The 25,231-nt window shown below is 45.6% G+C and overlaps 1 protein-coding gene across 1 annotated transcript in view; it reads left to right on the top strand.

Annotated features, from left to right (window-relative positions):
• Positions 1-20,852, top strand: part of sfxn5a (sideroflexin 5a) — a 41,125-nt gene extending 20,273 nt beyond the window's left edge. The window contains exons 11-14 of the mRNA XM_088919115.1: positions 2,645-2,760; positions 3,632-3,717; positions 6,028-6,145; positions 17,915-20,852. Coding sequence (XP_088775241.1) covers positions 2,645-2,760; positions 3,632-3,717; positions 6,028-6,145; positions 17,915-17,992 — 398 coding nt within the window. The 3' untranslated portion in view covers positions 17,993-20,852. The remainder of the gene's footprint in view (positions 1-2,644; positions 2,761-3,631; positions 3,718-6,027; positions 6,146-17,914) is intronic.
• Positions 20,853-25,231: the final 4,379 nt, after the last annotated feature.

Genomic DNA, 25,231 nt, shown 5'->3' with positions numbered 1-25,231 from the left:
ACTTGCTTTACTTTTCAAACATCAGGAGCCATTGTAATGAATATGTTCCCTGTTCTTATAGATACTTAGCTACTTTATTTATTTAATGGTCTTGCATCTCTCTTAGTCTCACCTTTCAGCATGATGTGAATAACGGTGACTGTGGTGTATGATGTACAAAATCAGAACCTGTGAAGTTAAAACCAATTTTTTCGTAATTTGCATGGAATAAACCAAAAGAGCAACAAACAATATTACTGGCAACATGTGCACTCTTATTTAGCGTTATTTCTTAATGAAAACACAAGTAGTCTTTAGACAGTCTTATTCTTTCTTACATTTATGTATTAGAAAATACAAATAACATTAAGTAGCAGTTGATTCTTTTGACAGTTCTGAACGGTTTATGTGTGCAAAGATGCACATGCATGCAGTAGCTCCACCTGTGTCCAGGACATGGAGAGACATAGGGAATATTCCATTTCATCAGTGCGACAGTAACTGGATCAATGAAGGCGGACACAGCTCTTCGGCTGCAGCATTGTCCAGCAGGCCCTGGCCATCAGCTTGGTGTGCTACAGAGACCAGAGGCCATGAAGTTACTGAGCTACAGTTTTCCAGCATGCTGTGACAGCTACTGGCAAAGCAAGGACATGCAAACAGGTCATACCACATAGATTCGGAATATCTGGATATTGTGGAGCAATGGGGCACCCAGTGGCTCAAGGTTCTTGGGAATCTCTCAGCAAGGCCACCTGGCCCTGACCTAGCCTGGGCCGCGCTCCTGGCACTGATGCAATAATCACTTCAAACACCAGGGCTGGGGGTAGTATTTGTTCTACTTTCGCTGCCTGTTAGTCATTCTCCGGAGGCTGGTAATTGCTACTAGGGATAGAGCTCAGATGTCTCTTAGTAACTCTTAATTCTCTCTCTCGGTGCTGTGGGTGTAGGCACACATCTGAGATGCCTTTCCAAATCGGTTTGCTTCCCTCTGTGTTTTCCTAAAAAAAAAAAAGAAAAAAACTGCTGGTGCATTGAAAGAAAATATCAAACAAGAAATGTAATTTTAATTAGTTCTTCTTCACACCTAAGCTGTTCCTTGCCAGGTTTGTAGCAGCAACAGTTTTAAGGATGTGTGGAACACATTTCAAAGGCTGTTAGTATAAATTCTTTAGCAGCTCAATTACATAATTAAGGAGCTGGTTATAACAAAATCCTGCCACAGAGTGGCCTGGAACGTGCACCTGTGGAAGACCCCTGATCTGCAAGAGGGGGGACAACACATAAACAGGGGAGAAAGACACTCCAACTACATGAGCTGTCAGCTGCAGGTTATTGTAGAAATTCTGCTAAGGATAGTACATAGACAGGGGAGTGCTGTTAGCACTGCTGCCTCGCAGCTTTGGGGTCCCGGGTTCGATTCTGGGCTGGAACGTTTTCTGTGTGGAGTTTGCAAGTTCCCCCATTCTTCATGTGTTGTAGCTTCCTCTTACAGTCCAAAACTTGCTCGCTGTACAGGTTAATTGGTGTCTCTAATTTGCCCCCTGTATGTGTGTGTATCTGTGAGCCGTGCGATGGAATGGCGTCTTGTTTAGGGTGTGTTCTTCCTTGTGCTCTGCTTCACCGAGACTGTCACAGGATTGTCTAAGACAGCTGGCAGTGAAGATCTCGGGATGGATTTTTATTTTTACTAAATGTGCTACCCTACCAAAACATCGGACAGAGGGTAGAAATGACCTGTCCCATCCAGAATGGCCCAGTCCTTACTATGTCATTAGTACTGGAAAGCAGTCGCAGTGCCTGTGTGGTCGGGTTCATGTGGTACTACCTTTTCCTGAGCATGAATCTCACTGAGCTGCCTGCTGTGAAGATAACATTGGAGCCGAGGGCCTCGGTACTGTCTCCACCTGCCTGCCTGCCCACACTCTCCCTTTCCCTTCCTCTCACACCTCTCCGCCCCCAGTGGCATTCGTTTTTTTCCCAGGACTATAACCCCAGCTCAATGGCAGTAATTAAATTGTTTGCCCAACTCCTAATTAAATCAACAGCACTTGCTTTTCTGCTTTCCCATGCAATTTGTCTCATAATTGGCATAATGTTCAGTCGAGGTTACCAGAGACTCACTGGGTAATTACTCTTCTGTGGTTTTGGCATCAAGGTAGAGTGGTGCTGCTATTTTTTACTTTATTTCCAAAGAGGTTTATTATCATATTAATTGAGGAGATTAAAATGTTGGTGGTGCTTTAAGCTTGTATAATACCAGAATGTTTTAATTTAGGTGAAATTATTGTGATACGTTTAATTTCTTTTTATTGATCAAATTGGTAAACAGGATAGAGTGATAGAGTTATGCTGATGTGCTGCATATGGCAGCTCTAAAATCCATTCCTGATTTCTTAGATTTCTCCAGTTTTCCTGAAAAGTCACTGTTTTCTCATGTTTGTACAGTTTGACCTGCTATCTCAACAGGGTGTAATTGATGTAATTGCTTCAACAATTACACCCTGATGGGACTCCAGTCCATCACAGGGCTCTCTTCATTCAATTACACCCTGATTGGACACCTGTCCATCACAGATCACACAAAGAGGTACTGTAAAGCGATCAGAAGATGTCCTGGAGGTCTCTCTCAGCACTAACCAGCTTTTCTCCTGCCCGTCTACAGCCAGCGCCAACATCTGCAACGTTGTGCTCATGAGGCACACCGAGCTGGCAGAAGGGATCGATGTGAGGGACTCCAGTGGAAACATCGTGGGCTCTTCCAAAATTGCTGCAAAATGTGTATGTAGATACAAGTGAAAACGGTCCCTAGTGAGGACTGGGGCTGGGGTTGTGATTAGAGTTAGAGCTCGTATTGGGTCCGGGTTGGGTTATTGTGGGTAGTTTGGGTTGGCATTAAAGTTCTGGTTAAGGACTGCTTTAAGTGTAATTTTGGAGCTAGCATTGGGTTTAAGGGTAGAAATATTAATATAACTAGGTTTAGGTTGATGAATTGGGTAAGTTTTGGGACTAATGTTCATGTCTGGTCTTGAGGTGAGGTTATTGTTAGTTTTATGGTTTGAATTGTCATTAGTTGTTGGTATTAAGGTTAGCATGGAGTTACATCTGAAGATAGAGCTAGTATCTGCACACTTTCCACAATTTTTTCAAACAACAGCATCTAAAAGCTGAGAGAAATCCATCAATTGGTACAAATAAACAAAATAATCAGTTGATTTAGGTCACTAAGAGCTGCAAACTGCAAACTTACCTACCCACTAGAAACTGGACTGGACAGCACTGATGAATGGGCTAGGACTAAAGTTAGTGTTGGTTTAGAGTTAATTGCAAGCCTGGTTTTGAGGTTAGTTTTACTGTAGGGTTTGGGACTACAGCTGGAGTTCAGGTCGGATTTGGATAAAGCGCTGTGGTTGAGGTGAGGGTTAGTCGTGGGGTAGGATTAGGGGTAAAGCTGGTATTTTGGCTGGGATTAGAGTTAATACTGGGTTTAGGAAGAGAACAAGGGTGTGGGCAGGATGTTGTTTTGCACTGAAAGGATCATGCTGGAAGAGTCATTCCTGTTCATTTAAAAAAGACACTGGACAGGAACAGGCTCAGCAGCGAGAGCGTTAGTGTGTCTGCTGCATCCCTCATGGCCTCCTGCCGTCCGCAGGCCCTGCTGGAGACCGCCCTGACCCGCGTGGTGCTGCCCATGCCCATCCTCGTCCTGCCTCCCCTCGTCATGGCCTTCCTGGAGAAGTACGTGTCCCGTCTCCTCAAGCCCTTCACGTTCCAGCCCACGGAGATGAGTACTGGCGGATTCCAGCCTCCTCACGGGCCCGCGGGTTCTAGATGGCAGCTGTGGTTCGTGCTCGCGTTGGAACGAGGCCTGGGACGCCCGTGATCATGAGCTCTTCACCAGAGCACACTCTGTCCCACGACACTCACAGCACTTTGCCTAAATGGCCCCCATACACACGGCCCAGGGAAGCACAGGGGACTCTCCTCTTCCACCCGACCTGCAGGTTTCTGATGTGGGTGGGGAGCACTGTGAAACACGTACCTTTTTGAAGGTGTCTTTGTTGTCGTTTTTTTTTCCTACATGAAACTGAAAACCGCAAGGCAGCCGGCAGGGTGACTGTGGACTCCCTAGCCCGTTCACTCTCAGTGGCTCTCAATGGAGCGTGGCTGACGTGTTTGCCCTCTGAGATGGATTAGAGTGCTGACAAGCAGGCAGGGCTAATGACAGCGATGAGGAGAGGAGTGTCACGCTGTCAGCGAGGCTCGGGGAAGGTCTGTTAAAAACATCCACTACCCTTAGAAGCAGAACTAGATCAGGAATCTGAGCTACCAGATATATCTGGTTTCCTTTTTACGTAGAATGATTTTTATATTAGGAAAGAATTTTCTTAACATCTTGGTGGCTATTGCTTTTTTTAATGGTAGGAGCTGTTGCATTTTCCTGTTTCTTGCCTAAAACATTAGTGTACGGTAGAAGCCAGCAAGTAGTTGGCATTGGCAGCAGCAAGATGACAGTACTGGACAAACACCACGCTTGCAGTCACGTACTTGTCATTAAGTTGCCTTTCTTTGTGTTCTGGGGGTTACAGATGCTGTGGTTCCTGACGTATCTCTGACTTCCATCCAGAAAAACACGGAGCCCATCTTAGCTCACCAAGACATTCCCTGTTTCCAGAGTTCATGGAGTTTCTCCCCTTTTCTTCCTGCTCTGGTTTTGAACTCTCTGTACACCACCACAAGGCCGCCTCGCAGGGCTGTGGAGTGAGCTCTGTTTCTGCTGGCGCCCACAGTCCCTGATTAGGGCGTGTTGCCATTGGGTTTTGGAGGACAGTGCTCAGCCTGAGCAACCTCTGCCTGGCTTTTGCTGGCATGGCTGTTAAAGTGTTGCTGCAGGGAGGATGCATTTTCTCTCCTACAAAAATCACAAGGTTCACTAGTGCAATAGCATCTTGTTTGAACCAGTACGTGCAACTTCTGCTATCCATACTCCTGCCACCTCAGACTTTGGGTAAAACGAGCTGGTGTAAAGAGTTTTCCAATGGAAATGACCTATTATTTCTGGACAGAAATATGAGGATACACAGTATGCCCTCATAGCAATTTTCTGGCATTACACTTATGGTGAACATGCAATGCTATGAAAATGTATCTTCAGTGCTGCACAGTTGTGAGCAGAGTCATGCTGTCACACCTGCGGGCAGCCTCAGCTGTGAGGCAGCAGGCACCTGAGACCTGGGAGGACCTCTGTCCCCTCTGTCTCATGAAAGAGTTTGGGTCACCACTCGCACTATATTCACGTCTGCTGATCATAAAGATTAAAACTCCGATGAAATGCCAGAACACACACACCTACACAGAGTGAGAAATAAAGATGTTTTTTTTCTTGTGGATTAATTCACTTTTGTACATAACTTTTTTTTCTCCTCATGATTTTTTCCCCCAATTAAGATATTACACCCCTAAGTGTTAATTAGCTTCTTTATCAAGCCACAACTCCCCTTAATTAGGCTGCAGCATTAGTGGCAGGCGAGCAGGATTTGGTGAGCATCCCGCTGTGCGCTCACACCCACACAAGCGCTGGGGATTAGCTCAGACTGGGCTGCTGCTCGGCCCGAGAGCACCGGGCGAGGGCAGGACAGCAATTAGAGCGCGATGCGGAGAGGAATCATTTATATTTATAGAGAGAGTGGGGGAGAGCAAGGGAGGGCAGAATTAAAAACGAAGCGAACCAGAAGAATGAATGCAGGCAGAATTACACTTCCATGAGCGCCATGAGAGGCGAGTGAGAGACAAAGGAAGGGCCTCTACGTGCGTTTCGCTGGCCTAGCTGCTGAGGAGCGAGCGGGCTCAGAAACACGCCGCAGGCCCCCCCGTCGTGCTGCGTGGCCCAGGCCCGCACAGAGTTACAGGACCCGGAAAATAAACTCTCGCTGGCTAAACATGTGGTCCCGAGCCCAACGATTTGTGATAGAAAGGAGGAAGCAGCGGGCTGTGTGAGAGAGGCCGACGGACGTGCGTGGTCACAGCTGTGTTCCTGTGTCCTTCCAGGCTCCCTCTGCTCCGGGCCCACCAGAGGCTGGTCCTGCCTGTCCACAGCCTGGTGTGCCTCGCCTCCTTTGGCCTCGCGCTGCCCCTGGCCATCAGCCTCTTCCCGCAGATATCCCAGGTAGGATTTCCGCCGGCCGTAGGACTTGGAAACCATGCCTGCTGGTGTTTGACAGCGACTGTCTCCATCCTTTCATCGTGATTTTTGTTACTGTATGTCTTGTGCTCAACCTGAAGTAGAAAATCTCTGTGAGTCCCTCTCTGAACATGTTGTCTGATTTCCAGCCCTGCCTCCTTCTTCCAGTTGTGAGTATTCTCTTGCTCCCGTAGGCCGGTGTTGAGATACCAGCCGAGCCGAGCTTTGCCACCAAAAGGGCTCTTCTCTGTGGTTCCCCTGCCAACAGAACACAAGACTCAGCCAGTTTCAGTGTTTTCACCCCCTTTCCATGGGATGTCTGTCTTTGAAAAGGCTTACTGAGGTGGGGTGAATGTCGTTGACATAGGCACTACATACACTACAGCTGTTGTATTGTTGTCTGTGCGGCTCAAGCCCTTTACAAATGAAACAGAGCATGTTTAGCCTCTTCATTGTTTGATGAGTCACTAACTTACCCTTCAATGTGGTTAGTGTTTCAAAAAACACTCGGGGATCACTCAGCTACTACAGACCAAACGTTTTTTTTCGATGTGTTGCATGGCCTTCACTTGTTTGTGACTCTTCCGTACTTATCCTACGATCTCACCAAGCCGTTCCATGAATGTTCGCAGAGACTTGACTTGTTCCGGCGGGTTGTGTACAGCGCTGAGCTGACAGAAGTTGTCAGGGTTGACTCTGCCAGAGAGCCTGAGGGTTGAATCCTCTTAGCTCACTGCAGTCCCCTGGGGCATCAGTTAGCCCTGTGAGGTGCTGGCTGAGGGGTCTGTCTTCCTGAGAATGGTGAGTCACAGTAAAGGAAGGCTAAGGTATTCTAGAGCCATCTGCGGACAGTTCACCCCGTCTCATTGCAGCAATTCTGTGGATTTCAGGGACACTTAACCTCTTATATCGTGGGTTCCTCCGGGTTGGATAGTATGAGGCTCTTGGGAGCAGCTATCTGTTGGGTGAAATCTGTTTTCACAGCAACAATACTGCAACTTCCCTGTAATAAGATTTCGCAGCATAAATAATCAATAATTTCAGATAACACCCAGGTCGTCTGCTTGCAGCTAATTACTATGAATGATAAACGGGTAAAAGCTGTTGTGAAAGTGAAAGACGGTAATTATTGGGGACTCATCTGCATTAATCCACACTTTTTTTTAGGAAGGGTGGAAGGTGTGGGATCTCAGGGAAATTTTTTAAAATATTTATTTCCTCAGTGTCGTGCATGGTGCAGTAATAAACAGTGCCCCCAGAGCTATGTGGCAGTTCCTGTGCCCTGCTGTTTCTTCATGTCTGTGCTCAGGCTCCCACCTCAGACTGCTTTCCTGACAGATGGAACACAAATCATATTAACAAAAAAACAACAACTAGAAATCTTAATTCAGTTTCCAGGAGACAGACATTACATTTCCTCCTGCGTTCATCCCTCACCCCGTTTCTGCCTGCCCCCTCCTCCTGACATTATGGGAGGGCCCTCTTTGGTCCTTCCCCCATCTCAGCTCAAACCCAGGCCTAGTGGTGCGCCTGTCAGAAGAGTATTGAGCAAGTCAAGAATGAGCTGGATGAGTTCAATTAGCTCCTAGCAGCCAAGCTAGCTAGCTAGCTAGCTAGATGAGTTAAAAGGCCTCCTCTCCATTGTATCTGCTAAATTCCCTGACGTCCAGATGTCACGGTCTGAGTCTTGCAGTATAAGGATGAATCTTCTGGAAGTGAACTGGTCCAGATTCGGAGAGGGTACACTCTGCAGTGCCTTTGAGAGAGCTGTGATTATTGCCTGGCCCGTGACACAAGAATGAGCTCGGCAGTTATTTTGCTGTTACTCTACACTAGTGCAAGTTATGAGGCATGACAGCGTGATATTATAGCATTAGCTGTGGTGAATAGGGCTGGTCACTGGCAGGTCGTGGGTTCGAATCCTAGGTGGGACATTACTTTAGCATCCTTGAGCAAAGTACTACACTCTTGGTAAAATGCCCTGCTGTATAATCAGTTACAAATGTAACTGCACAGCTTCTACAGCCCGCAAAATAGGTAATAAAGGTTGATAAAACCTTACAGAAAACCAAAAAGGTTGCTTTGAGCATGTCTCGTGCACTGTGGTTTGGTAACTTCTTTTATGGTGAAATTGCTGTTTCAGGAAGCACCCCCTGAATGTGCTTTCCCTAATGTCCCAGTTACTCTGGTCATGCCGTCTGTGTGGAGTGAAAAGCAGTTCAGGATCGCTCTGCGGATTCCTTCTGGAATTCTGAATTTCTCAGCCAGATGTTCTTGACATCTTCATTGTTTGAAACGAAAAGATCAACCTTGTGGTGTTAAAAACACACAGGGATATTTCTGGAAAGTTCATAATAGTGTTACCGGAACAGCGATGCTTTTATTCACAGCGTGTTGACTAAAACAGCATAATTCTGTTTTCCAGTCCTGAGTTTGAATCAGTTTCAACTCATGATAATTACCTCTATATTTTCACAGTTTGTCTGTGATTGAACCACTGGTTTGACATCTGAACAGGACATATCATAATTTTAAACAGTAGAGTACTTTAAAACATTGAGTATTGGCTTCAACAATTTGGCTGGGGTAGTTTGCTCCATACTCCATACTCCCACAATCTCTTTGCGTAAATAAGTGTCTCCTGTTTTTGATTAGACACTGTTTTAGACACTGACACTGTTACATTGTTTCCTCTTGTGCTCTGGTTTGTGTTTCCCTGTTCATTCTAAAGAAATCTGGTGGGCTGACTTTTTCAGTGTCCTTGAGGATTTTGAATACTTGTATCAGGTCCCTCATAGTCTCACCTGCTCAACACTAACAAGGTTCTGCTCCTTCAGTCTTTCAGTGTGGGTAGAATAGAAAGTTAGGAAGTCTTAGGTGAAACAAGTGCTTGGGTGTGTTTTGTGCACTTGGCTTTCAATGATGGCAGAAAAGCTTTTCATACTGGATGATTTGTCTCACCTTATCTTGAAGTTTCCCTCCTTCAGCCTGATGCTGCAAGTATTGCTCTGGCACATGGCTGCTTTTGCAAAACATTCTGAAGAGATTATTTTTTACAGCAGGCCCGTTTGCCACCCGCTCGAACCCTTGTCTTGTAAACAGTGTTGACTCTGCTTATCTACCCAGCAGTATTTTTCCTCTATCTCTGTTTTTTTTCCCAACAAAAATGCTTTTTTACCAAACTAACTACCCAGCCCCCTCAATATGACACTTTCAAATGTGCAGAAAGGTAAAAAAAAAAAACAGAGACTCACGCTCTCCCATGAAACAAACAGACACAACTGGAGGTAGCAAGAGGTGTGCGGACGGATCTCGAGCAGCTGAAACAAAAGACAGCAGAGCAATTCTCACCCTAGTCAGGATTCATTTGCACTTCCCCATTGCAACACTGCAGGTAATGAGAGCAGGAATGTTGCTTTTTCACAGATTTGCACAACAGGCGCGCAACTTGGGCCCGACACCGACCCACGTGGAGCCCAGACAGAACTTCCTAAAACACAGGTGGCATTGTGGTACATAAAGGAGAATGGCTCTTGCTTTGCTTAAGCTGTGTTGGGTAAGGAATAGCTAGAGGTTAAGGAAGCAGTAGTGCTGTGCTGCTATAGTCTCAGTAGTAGTCTTGTGTAGATCTGTTCCCCTGACATGAATACATCTGATTGGCTCTGCTGGTCTGAAATAGTTGGAACTCCTTGTTTTCCCCCTTCCTTTCGCAAGCCTTGTCAGGCATTGACAATTCTGCGCTGCGGTACTGTGGGGGACAGGCAATGCGTCAAGTCCCACACTGCTGTTCGAATAAGACGGGGGACCAATCCATACAAAACTAAAAAACTAAAGCCACCTGAGTGCAGGGCAATGGGAAATAGTAGCGACTGGGGATCCCTCCAGCGAATTGAAGGGGAGGAGGTCAAGAGGAAGAGAGAGAGAGAGGTGGAGAGGCAGAGAGACAGGTAGGAGGTGGGGAGGAGGAGGGAGCGGAGGAGGAGAGGAGGGGTAGAAAGGAGGAGAGGAGGGGTGAAGAGAGGAGGAGAGGGGGAGGGCGGAGGGGGAGAGAGGAGGAGGGGTGGAGAGAGAGGAGGAGTTGAGGGGGAAGCGGAGGAGGAGAGGAGGGGTAGAGAGGAGAGGAGGGGTGAAGAGAGGGGGAGAGCGGATGGGGAGAGAGAGGAGGAGGGGTGGTGAGAGAGGACGAGGAGAGGGGGGAGCGGAGGAGGAGGGGTGGAAAGAGAGGAGGAGGGGTGAAGAGAGAGGGGGAGAGACGAGTAGGGGTGGAGAGAGAGGAGGAGGGGGGAGAGAGAAGGAGGGTAGGGGGGGAGAGAGACGGGTAGGGGGGGAGAGAGACGAGTAGGGGTGGAGAGAGAAGAGGAGGAGAGGGAGAGAAGAGGGGGAGAGAGATGAGAGAGGGAAGGAGTGGACTTAACAGCATCTGTGGTGCTGTGTTTTGATCCCTAGCCAACTTCTGTTGAGTGTTTTTTCAGAGTTGTGCTTGCTTCCTTGAACAGCTTAAATTAATGCACTTTTAAATGTATTTATATACCGCGTACATAGTACAGCCCTCCCCCAACCACAATGTAAATAACTCCAGTTGTTGTGTAGACATCTCTACAGCTTGCATGCAGTCTAATCACAGCACATGAGACAGAAATAATTGCTCATTTTCTCACACGTGCTTGAATTTGCAAAGTACAGTAATCATTAATATGATTTCTTGTTCATAAACTGAGCTAGTGAAATGTTTGCTCTTTGCTGTTACCGTTCTCTGTATTGCGTGTCCTGCTGGTCCATGGCAAACAAAAGAAAACAAAGTCAGATGCAGTATCCATGCGTAAACCTGAGTCACAGGATCAGGGATGACTGAAAGAGGGAACAGTCAATGCCGTTACCGCTTCATTCCAGTGCATTGAGAACTGGTATCATTTCCAAATGAGTCTCATCAATTTGGTTTAATAGCATTTGATCCGCTTCTCCAATGGTGAAGAGGGGGAGCTGTCAGTGGGGTTCAGCACCATGTTCTCAGGACAGCACTGAGCATGAAGATGGAGGCTCAGCTCTGATCTCTGAGGAGCCCTGCTGTCCTCCCAGGCTACCAGATCTACTCCATGTAGTTTATAACGGATCCCCTTTGAATTAGCACCCCAATCCTGTTGCACATTTCCAAGTTAATGGTAACACAGATTGCACCTTAATATTTTACACTGAGAGCATGAGAATCCTTTGTTTAAGTTCTTTTTGATCAGCAGTCACAAAAAAGTCACAACTGTAAGGGGTCTGCAAGCTGTCAGTCACAGTAATCCTGCTTAGCCAGTTGGAAATAGTGTATTGTTCCAGGAATCAGCATTGAGGAAATCCCTAGGTTCTCAGCCATCACTTCTAGTAAAGGAATGGAAAGCAGAGTAGGCTTTGTTTATTATAGCAAACATTAAAAACAAAGATTAAATGGTTAAAGATAAGCAAGTGTTGCAAATAGTACTTGGCAGTTACATCTATTGCTCAAGCCCAAGCACAGCCTTGCTTTGCAGAACTTGGAAAGGTACCAGCTGAACCGAGCGCTTCATTAGAAATATGATTGCACTCAGCCACAACTGACTGTTCTTTCTCTTGGTTCTTTGGATATACAACCAAAAGACTTTGTTTGTCACTGTCAAACTAAAAGCACACTGAGCTGTCCCAGTGGACTTGTGCACAAGAGAACCCTGCTTGTGGGCACAGCACATCCTAATTGGAAAGTTGTCTAAGGTATAATAGACTCAATTATTTTTACTCAAGGAAACCTGAAACACTAAACTGTGCAATGTTTTTGAATGGGAGGTTTTTAGATGACTGCTTTGGACAGGACAGTATTTTTATTCATTGAACTAAAGTGATGCAATAAGTATTTTTTTAAAAAAAATCCTAATGCAAAAAGTAGAAAAAAGCTGTTCATGCATTATTAATTAGATGGCAAACAGCGCAGCACAGTGTAGCACTATCTCTAGCTTGGCGGTCATACGGCTGGCCACTTTGCATTGAGCCCCGAATACAGCAAATAAATGTGAAGGAAAAAGACTGTAACAGGGAAGGGACACTACTTTACAACTCACACAACAGGGAAGGGACTCTTCATTACTCTTACTAGTTGTTGTAAGCACAAGCGCACTGAAGGCAGTAGTAACAAACTTGAGCAGTGATTGTTTTACTGATAATAGTGGGAAAAGTCGTCATACTGCAGCAGCAATGACACTAAGCGTTCCTGAGCCCTGCTGTGTAACAGCTGTGTGCTGGAGGCATGCTCTGCTATTCCTGCCCTGTGTCACAGCCTTTAGGAAGGGATTTTCACTGATGGTCAGTCTGAAGGTAACCGGGCCCTGGTTCCACTTGTGACCCCTGCACTGGGACTGGGACTGGGACTGGGACAGTCTGACCCAGATCAGGCAAAATCAAAAGCGCAGGTAAGCAGGGAAAAATGCCCACGATGCATTGTAAAGATCTACCTGATTTGGAGATGTTGACCTTAAAAAAGGTCTGAGCATCCTTAGCGCTCAGCTCCCTGAGGTAGTTGTTTAGTTGTTAAATGAAAGGGCTGTGCCATTCTTGCTAACAGGCTCTTTGCAGACCTTTTTTGGAAAGCAAGAGAAGAGGTCTGCCTGTCAGGCACAGGTGTCTGAAGTGTGAGGGCACATTGGGGAGAACAGCAGGAGTAGCCAGGTGATAGTCTGAGAGGTTCGCAAGGACGAGACATAACCAAGTGTCGTTCGAGACTGGGTAGGTCCATACCATACAGCAGTATGGCACACACTCGCCTTGTAGTTTACCTTTTTGGTGTCCACACTCCAGTGCACTGCCCGTGTCCTCACTCTAACCTGTGGCCCTGTGCATCTGCGTGGGTCCCATCTTGGAAAGACTGCAGGCCACAATCGTATCTAGAGCCGGGCTTACTGCCTTAACTGCTTAACACCAAAAGCCTCGGGAAAGATCCACAGCCATTTACTTCCATGAGCACATCTTTCCTCTGGAAAAGTGCAAACTGTCAGCTGAAGATTAGCTGTCTTATGGGAGTGCCCGAGGAATACCAAAGAGAATCACTCAAGAGATTCTGTTATCTGTATTTTTTAGTAATTTTAAGGTTTCTGTGTTAAGGAGAGACAGACTCCACACTGTCAAACTAAATGCCATTGTGATAGATAATAGCCCAGATGTCTTCAAGTTGGTAACAGTCAAATTAACGAGAAGCAGCTGATTTCAATTGCAGATTGATTGAAGATGTTACATGACATTAAGAGGCTGTTCACAGCATCGAGTCGTGTGCCAACATGTTCGGCTTCACTGTGGAAGAACAGAACAGTGTCTTGTTAGACATGATTGGAAAAGCAAGGCCTGTAGCTTTATTAGGAGTCAGGCATCAATTGATTTGTCATTGACCTTCCATGCAGGCTGACTTTAACTTCCTCTGAAGTACAGATCACAAGGGTTTCAAATTTAACTTCAGCAGGCTAAGCTGTGGCCCATGTTACATTGCCACTTTGGATTGCATTTGCTTTTATCATGTGTGTTGCAGATTTTAATGTGAAAAGCAATCCAATTGAACTGTTGCAAGAATTTATTAATTTTGTTATAGACTGCTTCTGTGTGATAATTTACCTGTTCTGCTGTGGTTTGAGGATGATCTTGTGTGGTAATTTACCTGTTCTGCTATGGTTTGTAGATGATCTTGTGTGATAATTTACCTGTTCTGCTATGGTTTGAAGATGATCCTGTGTGATAATTTACCTGTTATGCTGTGGTTTGAGGTTGATCCTGTGTGGTAATTTACCTGTTCTGCTGTGGTTTGAGGATGATCTTGTGTGATAATTTACCTGTTCTGCTATGGTTTGTAGATGATCTTGTGTGATAATTTACCTGTTCTGCTATGGTTTGTAGATGATCTTGTGTGATAATTTACCTGTTCTGCTATGGTTTGAAGGTGATCTTGTGTGATAATTTACCTGTTCTGCTATGGTTTGAAGATGATCCTGTGTGATAATTTACCTGTTCAGTGTGGTTTAAGAGTGACTATGTCTATACTTTGAACAGGTGTGGTAGAGTACAGCTTGTCTTCTGTGTAGAGCGAAGGGATTTTGCTCTCTAATGTTGTTCTTGGTAGGAAGTGGCATGTTTGCTTGTTTACTTTGTTGTACTGCACATGCAATTACAGCAGTAACAATTTATTTAAAAAGGTGTGAAATGTATTTGGCTGACTTTTTTCTATATTTCTGCTTTATATTTTAGTATTAATTAGCTGCTGGTTAATAAATGTGGAAAATGACTAAAACTCAGCAGTGAGCAGAGCCACAAAGCCCTAATGTTTGGGGATATGCCTCGAGTAATGCTGAGCTCTTCACACATTTAACAACCACTTTCTGTCTCCCATTTTCTTCTTTAACAAATGGGCTTTTTTCTTTCGAATTTCATTCCGTTACAGTGCTGCTGGAAATGCTGATTAGAGCCACTGAACATTTTAGAGTGGTTTAAAGATGTTTAGGATTTAATTATGACTGTAAATAGCTCAGGCAGCCATATGGTGAAAAAAACCAACATATGTGCCACTCAAAATCACTCAACACACAGTTTCCCAGCATGCACCAGCTCGGAGGTGCTGTTTTCACTTCCAGTCCCCTCGCACTTTTAAGAGGGTTCCAGACAAGAGTCCCAAAAGTATTGCATGATCACCCTCCCACCCCTCCCAATTCACACTCCACTGGACTCTTGTTAAGATTCCACTGCTAAATTCGACGCCATCTGCTTCTGTTTAAAAATATTACAAGTAGTATTCCAAAAAATCAAGCTCAACAGTAGACCAAATTTTTTGTAATAATTAGAAATAAAAAAACAACTCTTTAGATAAGAGATCTGGGAATGTTAAGTCAAATTTGATTAGAACGAGGAAGAAAGGAGTGTGGAAGACCAAGAGAGAGGTTGAAATTTCATATTTCATAAAGAGATTGCTTTTTATATTTAAATATTTCTGTTTTTTTATCAGGGCCTGCTGGGTTCAGGCTTTTGTACATTATGGAGATGGTTCAAACTGAAGCAGTTTTTTGAAGTGACTTTCTAATGTTTTTTTTTCAAAATTCTCAGGATTTGATGAACATACTGGGAATTATGGGTGCTTTCAGACAGTGTTGCGATGATTTTATATAGGTACAATGTCAGTGGCTGGGAAGGAAAGTGTTTTTAGTGCCTGCCCAGTACCCACACACATCTGGGTCCACTCAAACCATGCATTTTCTTTCAGAAAGGGGCATTTCACTTTGACAAGGTATTGACAGATTACTGAACTTCTGGTCTGGCATATGAGGTTAGAGAGTTTCAAAAATCTTTCTCTCTGTTAAGCAACTGTTTGTACAACATGGTTTGTTGGCTTTGCTTGTGCACCCTGTATTTTTGATCCTGCAGTGCTTTTAGTTCCTTTTAATACTGCCACTGCCCTGCTGATTATCTGAAGCTCTGAGCTCTTCGGGAGCTTGAGAACTGCAGCCCCCTTCCCTGCATAGAGAGCTAGTGATGAATAAGTGAGCTCGCTCCCTGTGTGCTCCTGTGACCGACCTCCACAGCCTGGACTGGCGTCCAGCTCCACTCCTCAGGGCCCTCTTGAATTTTCTGGACTTCCTTGCTCCTGAACATTTTGATTGCTTATGGTCCGTGTCTTATCTGGTTGAAATGATGGTCTTTCCAGAGTCTTTGGGAGCTCTAAGACCTGTAGCACTCCATCCCTGAAGAGCTGGGTGTTGATGGGTCTCTGTTGTGAAGAGAGACGGGTAGTGAAACAGCGACACACCATTTTAACTATTCTTTCGGACTCACTGTCCACTGTTTAATAACATCTTGTGTAAACACTGAGCTCTCTGTGGACAGGCCTTGTCAGGAAAATAAATCCTCGGCTCTCTTGTAGGTTACAAAGACCATCAACACAAGCGATTTGCTGTACTGGGAATGAAGGAGAACTGAGGGCAAAATGAGGCTCAACAGCTACCGCGAGTCAGGTCAATCAGGCGATTCTTAGCCAGCACTTTATCCCCTTTCACTGATATAACAAACCAGGGACAGGTTCCTGTGCCACCACTCTTTAGAGTACCCCAAGATCACCAAGCCCTGGCAATGGACAGAGGTTCCCTGAGCATCTCAGCTGCCCAGGGGCACCTCCTGCAACACTGCTCTTGCCCCGGGACCTCGGGGGCAGTGCTTGTGTGCCAACTCAGCAAGGACAGCCTCTCGTCTTGCAGTATTTCCACGTTTTCTCGGAGACCTCCCAGGCCTGTCCTGGCATCGCCTGTGTTTCAGAGACTCCAGGAGGCCGTCGGGCTGTGGGCTGTGGGCTGTGGGCTGTGGCGTCCCGTGGAGATCCAGGATGTCCCGATTCCTTGTTCGGAGCTGCAGATGGCACTGACAACTTGTTCCTCATCCTGTCTTCCACTGCTGTCCCCCAGCACCTCACTTCATTAGGATAGAAACAGGCAGGCTGCACAGCTCACCAACTCTATTGTTTATTTTGTTTTTCGTACTCCATTTTTTACGCTCACTTTTTAATTATTTTTTTAAGTGATTTTTATTTATTCTCTTCCGTTAGAAAAGAAGAATAACAGCTCTTATGTCTCTTGCCTCAGCCTGAGTCTGAAATTTGTCCGGGCCTTTCAGGATGTCGAATACTTCAGTCAGGTCCAAGACTACCTGAAGAAAATTCCTTTAGGCCTAGAAATATGCCTGGCTCTTCTTGTGCCATTTTTAAAATGTATTTTACCAAACATGTACATGAGGACTTACCAGTTCATTAGAATTGACATATACTGTTACCAAAATAATAATAATAATTCACAATCAAAAAATCTGCAATGCATTTCTTCACCACAAAAGGCTTAGCCAATCTGCCCGACCTGACTGATCATTAGAGAAGTTACTTTTGCTGGAATAGTCAGTTAGCCTGAACAGGAATTAGAGAGCCACACAGAACATGTTCATGAATCCTCTGCTTTCTTTCCCATTGATCTGGATGGCCACCTGTAATAAGGTGTCTACTCTCCCTGTTGAGGTGTTGTCTGTGGACAGGAAGTATAGTCATGTAATTTACCACGTGCATTGTGTTCTTGTGCCACCGCCAGTACATTATCAAAATTGGGGACCATCCTAAAGTACTAAAGCAGTGCTAAAGCCTGCTTCCTGATTGTCTTCTTTCCCTCTCTTGATGGTGTATTTATTTAGATTAGACTCTTTTAGAAGACTCTTTCTTGCGCATAAGCAGTTTTTCTTTTATAAAGGCTTGTGATATTTCTACACCTCATTGCCGGAAGGGAGGCCGTTGTTAAGCAGCTATCCAGGGTGAGAGACTAGTGGATAATGTTGTGGTGACACCTGCACAACCATTTCACCCCCACCTGTCCAGTCCTCAGACCTCAAGCTAGGAATTCTCTTTTAATGTAAAATGTGTGCTTCAGAAGGCCAGTCGGATTTGTTTAAGTGATCAGCTGAAGGCAAGCTCAGTAAAAATGAGCCCTATGATTTCACATTCTGTCAGCTATTAATATGTTTTCATCTCTGGCTGTCAGTGTCTGACTCACTGTGCATCTGGTGTGAACAATTAATGATTTAATGTACTTTGGGCTTGCAGGGAAATCAGGGAAGCCAAGTCTCAATGCAGAGAAGACGTCCAGACAGAGCCAACTGCAGGCATATCTGCGGCGTCTCTCTGGGCTCTCTGGCGGGATTTTGACGCATCACCTGTGCTCACCAATCCTCTCTCTTCCCCCTCAGGTCGAGGTGTCCAAGCTGGAGCCAGAGATTGCCATGGCGACCGACTGCGAGGTGGTGACCTACAACAAGGGTCTGTGAGGAAGGGCAGCTGGCTGGGGTCGGGCTGGCGGGGGACGCTCTGGGGAATCGTGCACCATGAGGGAACAGCGCCGAAACTAGCCTGGAGGGGACACTTCAGGGTCCCTACCGCACACAGGGTTATCACTAAGTAGAAACACTTTCGCAGACTGCCAGCCGCAATGCAGCTCATTCTCTGTCCACACACACAAGGCACAAAACTCCTCGTACGGGCCTGCAGCACCACTCCCTGCCTTTCTGTATGCTTTGCTCTCTCTCTCACATACACAGCCTCTCGCGAAGAGAATACACCCATGCAGTCAGAACATCTTATGTTGGTGTTCCAAAACTTGCAGCTCCCTTGGGGCTGACACACTTCATCGTTTTTTGCTGATATAATCAGGTTTACAGGTGCATAGCTCAGGTTTTTGGATCAAAGGCTCCTGACGTCCATTCTGTAGCCATGCTCTGAATGGCACGCCTGCATACTTCACCATTTTCAGCAAGGTTCAAGAAGTCGTTGCGCATTGTGCGCTTCTGAGCACTGCGCCACAGCGCTGTGTCTAGGAATACTCTTATGTGTTTGTTTCCAAGAGAGAACTCCAGGAAACCACTGACTCAAGATGCCTTTGGCCATTCCTTAGCATTGAAGACCACAGCTGTGCACCGCTGGCCTGGCCACACAGTGGCGCTGTCAAAAGATTGTAAGTAAGCCTGTGTCAGTGCCGAATCTTTAATCATGTGTCCAGTAATGCATGTGAATCTGAAATCCTAGACAGGTTAAGGAAGAGACCACGTGGGTTGGAGTTAGGTGGTTTTCTAGGGCCTGAATAGAAACTCTTGCAAGGACTGCCAACTGTCCACGCAGCTTTGAGAATCGTAGTCAAAATGGCAGCTCTCCAGAATGGCCTGCAGCTTCACTCCCTGCCTTTCTGTCAGCTTTGCTTTCTCTCTCTCACTCACACTAAGCTAGACACACACGTCTATGCAAACCTGAATAGATTTGCACAGCCCAGTCATGATTCTGTCACTTCAGATGAGTTGGATTGGCAGAAAGTGTCACATAAAATGTTATTTGTATTAAAAAACCAAGCACAACAGTAAGTCTTCACTCCTTCTAGTAGAGTCTTTGCCACAACAGGCCTGTGTTTTTATGGCTAAATGCTACTAGTCTCTTCCAGAGGCATTCATCACAGGTGCCCAAAATATCTACTTCAAACTTGCTAATATCAGCCAGTGCACTTTATATAGTCACCTGTTGTTTTATACAACGTTGTTTTCTTATGGGCTGAATGTTGTGGCACAGACACTCTCTGCTGAGGAGTCGTCCTCATGGTGTGTTCCCCTGGGCTCAGTCCCCAGTGGACATGTTCACCATTGCCTCCGCCAGCACCCAGGGCCCCCAGAAGCACACCGTTCTGTCATCGTCGGGGGGATTTCATTAACGACGCAGCAATAATAGATTTCAGAGCAGGACTCTTTGACGGTTTAATCAGTCTCACGTGGAGCTGAGACTCCTTCTACACATGTTTGTGCGAGAGGCCTGCGCAAGTGCTTCTGTGGTCAGGGACAGTGTTGCTCCTGCTATACATTGGTTGTGGAAGCGACACAGGTGGTTCGGATGCGTTTCCCCTCAGCCTGCTGCTTCTCGCCCTGTCTGCGCCTGCTGGGGTCATGGGATATCTGTACGACTATTGTGAAAATGTACCATGGTGAACTGAGAAGGTTCCAGGTGTTAGGCTCTGTAAGGAAAGGAGTCCGTACAGCTCCTGTACTACTTCAGTTATCTGTCTTATAGTTTCAGTAAAAATCAGCTGGGATAATGGGGCTGAAATAATGAATAATAATTTCCGGTTTCATGGCTGATGGATTTTTGAGGAGGAAGCATATCCGTGGGTGTTTGTGCTCTTATCAGTGCAGTGAGAGGTCTGAGGCCTGCTGTGTTTGTGCGGCTGTTTGGCAGCCAGCCAGCACAACAAGTGGCTGCAGGTCCTGCTGTGGGGGGGGCTGCAGGCAGGGGGGACGTGTGCAGTAACAGTGTGTCCCTCGGACCATGACGGCATCCACACAAGCTCAGCGCTGCTGCTGGCCCACACCCTGCAAGCATTGGGAGCCCCTCCTGCTGTTGACAGCTTCTCTTTAGAGCCCAAAGTGTCACCAGCAGTCGCACTTTGCCCTGCCCGGCTCTGAATGTTGGAGAAAGTGCCATTTTTTGGGGGTTTTGTACTTACTGCAATTTGCATATACAGGTCTTACAAGCATTTCACTACTCTCTAAAGTGTCTTCCAGAGTTGTAAATTGTGACAACTAAAACCCCACTTACCTCTGCGATGAAGCGCTTGGCCCTGTACACTGGCTCTTTTGGGCAGTGCAGGAGCTGTAGCAGGGCATTTCAGTCAATGAAATCACACCGGTGTGTGCTCTGGTGCTTGTGGACCAGCTGGGCGAGAGGGCCTGGGATCAGCTGCAGACCTTGTGAACTCAACCGTAGGGTAAGAAGTAGCCATAACACTTTAGAGATAAATTTGTATTTAATTAACAATACAGGAAAACCCTTCAGTGTTTTTGTTTAAATCTGAATGACTAAATATCTGTCAGGTAGCCTTTAATGAGAATGTTAGTCTGATCTTCTGATTTTTAAGCCTGTGCTCCTTCCTTTAAGGATGATAGTTTCTAACACAATGAGCCATAAAATAACTGGGAGCCATTAGGAGCAGAGGTCTGCTGGAATTGTTTTATGTTTTTTATTTCTGACTTAATAAGGTGAAAACCACTTTGCTGTCTCTCTAGGGCATTTTTTCAGAAAAGACTAATGTCTGTTATTACCTCACAATTGTTGTCTTAATGGTTAGGAATGTAATGAATAAATTTCTACCGTGAATAACGTTTTGTGCTTTTCTTCAGTATTTTGCAATGTATCCACAAACATTTTTTTGTTTCCGTGCTACAATTCAAATTTGCAGATATGTATGCCACTTGGCAATTTGTTCACGTTTCATACTCTTGTGAGCAGCATATGTTAGAGACCAACGTATGAATAGTGAATATGTCACTATTAATACACAGTATCTGTAGAAACTACAAAGGTATGTGGTGTTTAACCACAGCTTAAGACCTCAGTCCAATAATAATGCTAATAATTACCAGAGCCCCTTCAGTAAGTACAGATCTTGTTTTCTACTGACTGAAGATTTGGTTCTCTTCTGAATACTACAGACCTCCTTAGTTTCTTGCTTACTATGTCAAAGATTCCAAATTAAACTTTTTTGGAAAAAAAACCCTGATAAAAATATCATTTTATACAAAAACAACAAAATTAGCACATTTCATTTTCATTTGGCTTCAAAGGCACTTGGCTTTATTTCATCAACCATCATTATGTATATTTCCAGTTTCCCTGAGCAGATCAGAGTGGCAGTAGACATACTGGAACTACAGTCAGCTAGCTCGAATTAACCTGGAGAGTAACTTCCTGTAGTCCCATCTGTCAGCGTCACTGAGACGGGCTCAGGTTGTGATTAAAAATACTTTAATGAATGTTAACTTTGACCTCGGCGCCAGTGGTTTCCGTATGTGTCAGGATAAGTATTAAAGCCACTGTAGGAATAGTGCGTTCACCTTCTTCAGAGCAGCAGTACTCCATTTTTCCACTCTGTATTTAATAGGAGATGTGGCGTTTCAGCCCTGAAGTACAGAGAGGTACTGCATCCTTAGTTTCAGATGCTGGCTTGGTCTAGCTAAAAATATCTACCTTGAGGTACCTGACTAATTTGTTCCTTCCCCCTTGGTTTCTCAGTAATTGGAGTGAAAAAGGAAACTCACTTGTGTCAGATAGCGCCTCCACTTTCCAAGACAGGCTGCTGCGGGTGTGTGTTGCAGCTGACAGGCGCATTAACAGCAGCAGTGTGTGGCGCAGCAAGCAGGCCCCCAGGGCCCGGCACTTCTCCCTCCCTGCTCCCCCTCTCCCTTCCGCGGCTGCAGGTGAGATCGGATTCCCAGAGAGGGGGGGGCAGCGCTGATTATTTGTTTATTTAGCGTTGTCAAGTTCTGGTAGACGTGGGCCTCGTTAGGCGGCCCTGTGGGCAGACACCTGACTGGGGGCCTGTGTGTCGCACGCTCTGTCCCCGTCTCCCAGGGCTGCCCGCTGCTCCCCAGGCCTCTGTCCCAGCGCCTCCTGGCACGCGCGGTGCCCTGCATCCCGGAGAAATGGCTCCATTGTTTTAGAACGGGAAAGGAGCACCTCAGTGAACATGTAGGAGAAGATTAGCCACTAGCTCACAACCCATCGCCTCACTGTTCCTTTTTGTTCCGCCCCATGGAAGCAATATGCCTCTGCTAGAAATGCACAGTTTTCTTTTCTAAACGTATGGTGCTTTCTTGAAGACATTAAAAATACTGCAACAGCTATAATTATTAACTCTGCAACACTAGTCAATTAAGTCCTGAGTATGAATTATTATGAGAGGATGTGAAAAGCTTGTTAAGAAATGTTGGAGCTCTCCTTTCCTTTTGGAACTGTCAAGAGATTGCAAGTGTCAGAATGCCACCCAGCACACAATAGCATCACCTACACTGCATGAGGCAGCTACCGTACAGCTTGTGCAGAGGAACATGGCTCTGCTCTGGGGGGGCAAGTCTGCCTGGGCGATAGGTGCGGAATGAGGCAAGAGGAAAGGTTCTGGTTCCAAGAACTGACTGAGTTCTGTATTCCAAGCATTGCTGACATGAATGTGGATTTCCCGAATGGAAATCAGAATCGACTGAGCACGGCCATGATCAGGGGTTGTGAGCTGAGACGCCTGCAAGCCAGTCCCCCTTTCATTTCTAACTCCTGGCTTGCCATCTAACCAGAAAGGCTGGATGTCAGAGGAAGGTGTGTGTATCTGTAGTCTCCTTGTGCAAGGTAGATTTTCACAGTCTTCCTGTTGCCCACGTTGGCCTGGTAATGTGTTGCTTACACCCACTACTCCCTTTCACCGAGTAAAATCCTCTCTTGACTTGCTGCAGACTTTTGGGAACAGAGAATGTGTTGGTTAATACAAACAGATGTGTCACACAGAGAAAGGCATGCCTGATTCACGCCTTGACGCTTCACGCCAACAAGCCTCACCCCCTGCAGAGGACAGAAAAGGAGAGGGTACCGGAAGGAGCAGGAGCTGAACATCAGGCAGACCTGGGGCCCCTGGTTCCTCCTCCCTGGATTAACAAGCCAAAGACCTGCTTGCTGGGAGCTCCACAAACCTGGCCCCAGTCTCAGCCCTGTAAAGAGAGCACTGTGGGCTGCTGCAGAATCGCACCGGTTTAGATAGGAGGGTGTGCAAGAAAGGAGATAACTGAGATTCTACTAATAAACTGAAGTCTATATTTGGTAGCAACACTATTAATAAAGGATTTTCTCACATATACGAGTGATAAAAACACTATTCATACCAAGAGTTGGAGCACATTGTTTTCTCTGCCTTCTCTTTCTATTTTTTTTTTCTTGGAAACAATGTTTTGTTTCAGGAGCTCCCAGTTTTCTGCCTGGTCTTTACTGGACTGATGCGAGATGTCAGGTGTGGTATGAAACTGTGGTCCCTGAGACAAGATCTCCATTCTCTTCCTCCCTGACAGCAGAGCCCCAGCGCTGAAGTCCCCTGTCTCACTAAGCCTGCCAATCATAGGGAGTATTAGGTTGACATCTCTGTTACAGTTCAGTAAGTGATTGAATCCAGCACACTCACTATTTCTCTCCAAAAGCACTCGAGTAGACCCACGACACATCTATAAGAGAAACAACAACACTTTCATGGCCATGCAAAAATATAAAGACCCTTCCTGAGGTGTCTCATTATATGAAATGCACATTTTTTTTAACTTTATATTTTATTCAAACCCTACATGCTCAAACTGAAGACCTCTAAGGATTAGTTGTTACTCTACTGAAGTTATATACTGTGTTACACAGTGTTCATAGTCTTAACACGAGAGTCAACTCAAATCTTGAGCTCAGCTTCACCAATTGAGAAGACTCCAAGGTCTGTCTGGAGCACCTGGCAAATTGGGCCCCAAAGTTCCCGTTGCCCAGGCAACCGCTGTGGAACAGGAGAGCTCAGTGGGAAATGCGCAGAGACCCCGCCCCCCTGCCTCGCCCTTCAGAGGGAACAGCTCTGCGGTATGACAGGTATGTGAATCAATGCAGATCACTGAGCCCCACATTAACACCTGCAGCAGGTATAGAATATCCTCCGCACTCAAAACAACCTGCCTGTCCCATTGTGTTGGAGATCTCTCTGGCTCCCAGATTTCGCCCTCTGTGGATGATGAAGCTCACATTTACCTTTTGCTGTGCAGCGAGGTATTTATTTTAACATGTTGCTGTATCACTCAACGTCTTCCCTTACCAAACAGCTCTCAGTCCAAAATACGGGCCTATTATAAAGCACTTAGGGTCATTTACCATACGAGTCACCAGAACTCTTACCTATAGCTTCCTTCCGCTTCTTTTGTGATGTGTTTAGTGAAGTGGAGGATTTCGGGGGCAGAGGCTGTCTTCTGTAATGAAGTAGACTGTCCTGGATATTTGTCTCCTTTGAAGTACCACATGACATTTATCTAGTTTCAGATCCTAAACTAAAAATGTCAGTATCTAAACAGCTGAAAATGGAATGTATAAGTCTCGGGCTGTGTCTTTTTGTAAGTAATCCATCCATTTTCTAGCAACTTCTTCCAACTCAAGGACATGGGGGAGCCAGGCCCTATCGTGGAAAACAACAGGCTCAAGGCAGGGTACACCCTGGATGGGAGGCCAGTCCAATGCAGGGCTCACGCAGACACAAACAGGCACATGCTTACACCAGGTGAGTTTTCCCAGAGCAACTGGAAGGAGGAAACCCACACAAACACAGAAAAAACATACAAACTCCACCCAGCGCTGCAAGGAAGGTATGCTAACCACAGCACCACTGTGCCATCCTCTTTTGTGAGTAATATTTTATTTAATTTTACAAAAATTATTACTAATCTTATACTGTTAGCCTTATTGGCTTAGTAGCAACTGAGCTCTAGCAGTAATAATTTGCTGTTTTGGACAAAATATATTTTGTCTGGTATATTAATTCTGATTAAATACAGAATTAAGTCTTTATAATGTGTTTACTATGGACTTATAAAGAGATTTTCGCCACCCATGAAGTGTTACCACAGTAAAAGAAATGTTGTTTGAAATTCTCATTCCATATTTGAGAATACTTGTTTTAACTAAAAACGTGACTGATGAAA

This window comes from Atractosteus spatula, chromosome 1, assembly GCF_055471065.1.
Source record: "Atractosteus spatula isolate fAtrSpa1 chromosome 1, fAtrSpa1.hap1, whole genome shotgun sequence".
Classification (NCBI taxonomy): domain Eukaryota; kingdom Metazoa; phylum Chordata; class Actinopteri; order Semionotiformes; family Lepisosteidae; genus Atractosteus; species Atractosteus spatula.
The sequence above is the reverse complement of the archived record's forward strand: the minus strand, read 5'-3'. Positions and strand labels throughout refer to the sequence as shown.